The 6,000-nt window shown below is 44.6% G+C and overlaps 1 protein-coding gene across 1 annotated transcript; it reads left to right on the plus strand.

Annotated features, from left to right (window-relative positions):
* Positions 1 to 1,413: 1,413 nt before the first annotated feature.
* ddx10 (DEAD (Asp-Glu-Ala-Asp) box polypeptide 10) lies at positions 1,414 to 5,757 on the plus strand. Its single transcript, XM_063496199.1, has 2 exons — positions 1,414 to 2,844; positions 3,445 to 5,757. The coding sequence occupies exons 1-2, from the start codon at positions 1,495 to 1,497 to the stop codon at positions 4,654 to 4,656; spliced, it is 2,562 nt and encodes an 853-aa protein (XP_063352269.1). The 5' UTR covers positions 1,414 to 1,494; the 3' UTR covers positions 4,657 to 5,757.
* Positions 5,758 to 6,000: the final 243 nt, after the last annotated feature.

Raw genomic sequence — 6,000 nt, forward strand, 5'->3', positions numbered from 1 at the left:
AATAATTGGAGATAGATAAGATGGCTATGAAAGCTGAATTTAAAAAGCATTTGATACTTATACGCAAAAAAGTTTTTGAAGGAGTTTTTGAAATGTGAATAGAGAAGCAGACTGTTAGTGCTTGTCAGGTCTGTTGTATATCATGTCTGTTGAAAAAAATGATGGATTGAAGACAATATTTTCTGCTTCTCCCACTCTTTGAGTTGTTTTTTCCACTCTAGCTGTGAACATTGAACATTATCCCAGATCCCATAGGGCAAGTGGCAGAATACACCCTGTACAGGTTGCCAGTCTGTCACTGGGCTAAACCATAGAGTCACTGTGATGGCACTCAGGTGAGGTCCTGTTGTGAAGACTCAGAGTTTTGATGCTACTTTCGTGACACAAACACTGACATAATAAGTTGATGTAATTTTGACACCAAGAACCACTGCACACCCATACAACAGCAACTACGGTCCCAAGGCAGACCTACCTACACCATACCCTGCTTTATTAAACATTTTGATTTTAAATTGGGCTATCTTTCTGCCCATCCACTTTCTTCCACTTGTCCAGTTCAGGGTAGCTGGTGAGCTGAAGGGTAACAAGATATCATAGAGTGAGAGAGAAGGTAAACCCTGGAAAGGCTGCCATGTGTCTTAAACATAGAGATATACTACCATTCAAGCCTATGGTCAATTAAGAATCACCAAGTTAACCTAACCCCACGCATATCTTTGGGAGGAACTGGAAAACTCAACGAGGACCTAGGAAAATATGTGGAAAACATGCAAACTCCATGTGTTGCGCAACAAACAATATTTCTATAGCGAAAGGTGAGGAACTGGTTAAATGCGAAAGTTAGGGGATTTTTTTTAAACATATAGTGGGAATTTTGATTTGCAGCAGTTAAATCACTGAAATATATGTTAACCTAAAAAGTTGAATTATATTCTGAAGGAATTTGGTGTCGAGGATGTTAAATAATAAGGAGAAAGTATATTTCCACCTCCTAAACCCCTAAAGTGAAAGAAGATTCAAAAGAAGCAGTAAAATGAGATTTACAACTGAATTCTTAACATCGTGGTTTAAGTTGGATGTGAATACGTGTGTCCTCTGTGAGAATGACAACGACAATTGTTGTTTTTACACGTTTTCTGAAGAATGGGTGAAGCTGGCCAGGGCAGCTGGATTGCCACCTTTGACGGTAAAAATATTCTACACTACGGAATTATGCAAAACACTGACCTTTACACCCACTTCTGTCTTTATTATTCTCCCCGTTTTCCTTACACAGCGCTGTGAATACATTTAAATACATAAATAAATAAATATATTGCAGTTCTGCCTGTCAAATGAAGTTCAGGGCAAAGCTTCCCCAAGTTAAAATTTGAGTCGCGGGATGACTACGTCATTCAACACGCGACGACGAGCTGGCTTCTCCATGCTGTTTATCTAGAGTCCAGCGTGTGTGTTTTTGACTCTATCTTGCTGCGATTTTCGTCTTTAGTCATGGAGAAAAAAGGCTCAAATCCGGTTGGGAAAAAACTGAAACCCCAAAAGATGAAAGCGAGCGTCGACCCCGTCAGAAACTTCGAGAAATGGAAGAAAAAGTACAACCGGACCAAAGCACGAGTGAAGCAAGAGAGGGCGCAGAAGAAGAAGCCCGAGTGGCAGGTAGAACGAGAGTACATCGATAAGCTGGTGAGCAGGTATGGAGAAATCAACCTCAAGGAGGTTGTCAAGTTCTCAGACTTCCCCATTTCTAAGAAGACCTTGCTGGGCCTGCAGGAGGCTCAGTATCGGCAGCCTACGGAGATCCAGCGGCAGACCATCGGCTTCGCTCTGCAGGGGAAAGATGTTCTCGGTGCGGCTAAAACTGGCTCCGGTAAGACTTTAGCCTTTCTCATACCGGTCCTGGAGTGTCTCTACCGCCAGCAATGGAGCTCCATGGACGGCCTCGGTGCTCTCATCATCTCTCCCACCAGAGAGCTCGCCTACCAGACCTTTGAAGTCCTGCGCAAGGTGGGCAGGAACCACGAGTTTTCTGCAGGGCTCATCATCGGCGGAAAAGACCTGAAAAGCGAGTGTGAGAGGATTCACCGTACCAACATTGTCATCTGCACCCCGGGCCGACTCCTCCAGCACATGGATGAAACAGCCACCTTCCACGCCTCCGACCTCCACATGCTGGTCCTGGATGAGGCAGACCGCATTCTGGACATGGGCTTTGCAGATACGCTCAATGCCATCGTGGAGAATCTCCCCAAGTCCCGGCAGACTCTGCTGTTTTCTGCCACGCAAACCAAATCAGTCAAAGACCTGGCCCGGCTCAGTCTCAAAGATCCGGAGTATGTGTGGGTGCACGAAAAAGCCAAGTTCAGCACGCCAGCCACGCTGGAGCAGAACTACATCGTGTGTGAGCTCCACCAGAAGGTCAACATGCTCTACTCATTCATTAGGAGCCACCTAAAGAAGAAGATCATAGTCTTCTTCGCCTGCTGCAAGGAGGTGCAGTACCTGTTCCGAGCTTTCTGCCGTCTCCGGCCAGGCATGCCCATCCTGGCTCTGCATGGAAAACAGCAGCAAATGAAGAGGGTGGAGGTGTACAACGACTTCCTCAAGAAGCAAAACGCTGTGCTTTTTGCCACCGACATAGCTGCCAGAGGCCTGGACTTCCCTGCCGTCCACTGGGTGCTGCAGTTTGACTGTCCAGAGGACGCCGACACATACATCCACAGGGTGGGCCGGACGGCCAGGTACAAGGAGGGTGGAGAGGCCCTGCTGCTGCTGCTGCCCTCGGAGGAGAAAGGCATGGTGAAGCAGCTGGAGGAGAAGAAAGTTCCCATCAACAAGATACAAGTGAGACATCATCTACCTATTACACCCCAACACACACACATTGTTCAGTAGGTTTATGTAAAAAAGCAAAAAAATAACTGTTTGATGTTTTTACTCCATTTAGAAGGAAATATTTCAAACCCTCAGTACAACACTTTGCATTTCTCCCCAGTAATTACAAGTTAGTATAACACCGTTAATATCTGCACAAACTGCTGTCCTAACGAGGTGTGCACATGTCAAATAACTTTTTGATACTTTTTAAGTATTACTACAAATCTGACAGAAAAGTTAGTGAAAAGACTCACAGTGGTGATGACAGCAACTCAGATTTAGGACCAAGTACAGGTAGATATAATATGATTATGCTATACCCAATACTGCTGATACAGCTTCAAATATTGTAAAATAATAATAAAAAACCTTTATGTCCACACATCTCTGCCCTCAAATCTTCACCGCAGAGCTGTACTAGTCTTAAAAACCTCAGAATATATTTATTATAGTTCATTTATTTAATATATATTATATTTATAATTGTGGTTTCAAACAGGCAGATTTAAGTGTAGTCACAAAACATTACGTAACATCTGATTAACTTAATTGTTTGGCTAATTCCAGGTGAACCCAGACAAACTGCAGAACGTGCAGCAGAAGCTGGAGGCCTTCCTCGCTCAGGAGAAGGAGCAGAAGGAGCGAGCCCAGAGGTGTTTTGTTTCCTACCTGCGCTCGGTGTACCTCATGAAGAACAAAGAGGTGTTTGATGCCTTTAAGATCAAGCTTCACGAGTACGCTTTGTCCCTCGGCCTCGCTGTGGCCCCAAGGGTTCGGTTCCTGAGTAAAGCTCAGGCACAGAAAGTAGAGAAAGAAGAACAAGAAGAAGAGGAGTCTGAGGAAGAAGAAGAGCTGAGGAAATTTAAGGCCCAGCTGAAAGGAGAGGTTTCTCATGAGGAGCAGCAAAACTCAGAGTCAGACGAGTCCAGTGAGGATGAGGACAGTGATGATGAAGGAGGTTTGGATACGTCCAAGACATTAACCGTGAGTGCAGGTGACAACGAGGACGATGACGATCTACGAGACTTGGACCTGCTGACAGTCAAACGAAAGGATGTCTTTAATCTGACCGAGGATCAGAGTCCAGAAGATCCCGAAAATGACCCAAAAAAGAAAACTGAGAAAGAGACAAAGTACAAAGAAGCTAAAAAGATCCTCAAGAGAAAATTTCAGGTAAACACCAAAGTGACTTTCAATGAAGAAGGTGAGGCTGTGCAGCTTTGGCCACCAGTCCAGCGAGCAGTGACTGCTGAGGATGAGGGGGAGGAAGAAGAGGAGGAAGTTTCGGGAATCGATGTGGAAAAGGCTCGGGAAAGGCTGAAGCGGGAAGATCAAGAGTTTGATAAGCAGGAGTACAGTCGCAAGGTGAAAGCCAAACACCGAGAGAAGAGGCTGAAGGAGAGGGCTGCCAGGAAGGAGGCAAGCAAGCGGGACCAGAACAAATCAGACGAGGAGGACGAGGTAGTGGCGTACCTGGCCAATGACAGTGAAGACGAGTTCGACCCCAGTACCCTGCCAGATCCCGACAAAGTGAACTCGTCGTCTTCTTCTTCGTCGTCAGAGGATGAGGAGGTCGAGATGGAAATGGGGTCATCTAAACGGCAGCACAGCAGTGAAGAAGAAGAGGAGGAGGACAGCGAAGAGGAGGATGAGAAGCATACAGCAGGAAAGAGGAGGAAAGTGAGCGATGAAGATGATGAGCACACAGCTCTGGACACTGGTCTCTCTTTGGCAGAGGATGAGGAGTTAGTCTTACAGTTGTTGGGTGGGCGAAGGTAGAGGTGACCCAAAGAGAAAAGAATGATTCAATCAGTTCTAATGATAGATGAGAAACTCAAGCTTGTTGAAGCCAGGTTCAATCTAACCAGTGTTTCACTCTGCACTGCAAACATGTGCAGGTTACTGTTCAGTCCAGAGGCTTAGAATCAGAAACTGACATCAAACGTTATCAGGACTGATCGCATTGGGTGTGAAAGAAACACACTGCTAAATGTTGCCCCGTCCTGATTGGCTTACACAAGAACAGAGTCATAGCAAAAAGACGAGCCAAATATGCTTCTAGATTGAACACAGCACCAGTCAGTCATATTAGAGCACATTAGCAAAAAATAAAACCTTACTTTGAGGCAGAAGTTGTGACCCAAAAAAAAAGAAAGAAAGAAAGATGGCGGTGTGCCATTAATGTGTTACTTTCCCTGTAAAACAGTAAATTCCAATTTGTAATGCAGACTTTCAGTGCTTTAAACACAAGCTCAGGGTTAGTCAGTCACAATAAGGCTTGAGACAGCAAACATTACTGAAGGTCCTGCAGAGGGACAATGAGTGCATCTTTATTTTACATGTATTATGTTTAAACTGTTGTGGATTTGAAATCAGTTCTACTTCTCCCCATGTGGCTAAAATGGCCATTACTGTCTACTGAGGTTAAAACTAGGTAATTGTGTTATTGCACTCATAGTGGGATAAAACAGTTTCTGGAAGGTAGTCGGCGACTTTTCAACTGGAAACCAAACAGGAAGTTGCTTTCTGATGGCACAGATGTGGAAAATATGCCCACATTAGTATCTGAGGGGTGATCATTTTTAATCACTGTCCACTATATAAACAGGTTAGCTCCACGATGCCAGAGCTGCTGATGAGGACAAGCGGTGCCTGGTTGGCATCCATGGGGAACTGTGTTTCTCCAAAAGGACTAAACAGCTTAGTTAATGCACCGATGTTTCCATGTGGCTCTCTGGCTCACCCCTGGAATCGTGGCTCTTCTTCCCTGTGCTCCCTCGAACCTTCTGCCTTCACGTCAGAGGGACTGAACTTATTTAATGATCCATGAATATCATTTCATGTCTGAGAGTCACAACTTTGACTTGTCTGATTATTGAGTTATGCTATTAAAATATTTGTAATCATTGAAGTTTTCTTGTCATTGGTTTGAACTTTAAGGACTTTAAGGGTAAATTTCCAGGAATTTCAAGTAAATTCTAGTGGGCTGGATGGATTAGCCTGCTCTAAAGTCAGCTGAAGTGCTTCTCTCGGGTTAAAGTCTCCTGATTGCTCCACAGGTGTGTGCCTGTTTTTTCACAAACGTACTTCTGTGAAAAATTAAGAATGTCAGAATTACTGTCA

This window comes from Pelmatolapia mariae, linkage group LG15, assembly GCF_036321145.2.
Source record: "Pelmatolapia mariae isolate MD_Pm_ZW linkage group LG15, Pm_UMD_F_2, whole genome shotgun sequence".
Taxonomy (NCBI): domain Eukaryota; kingdom Metazoa; phylum Chordata; class Actinopteri; order Cichliformes; family Cichlidae; genus Pelmatolapia; species Pelmatolapia mariae.

Bases quoted from the DNA above. Each gene is read 5' to 3' on its own strand.
- ddx10 (XM_063496199.1), top strand. From the start codon at position 1,495: ATGGAGAAAAAAGGCTCAAATCCGGTTGGGAAAAAACTGAAACCCCAA. The intron at 2,845-3,444 runs GTGAGACATCAT...GGCTAATTCCAG, and splicing joins TTCCCATCAACAAGATACAA to GTGAACCCAGACAAACTGCA.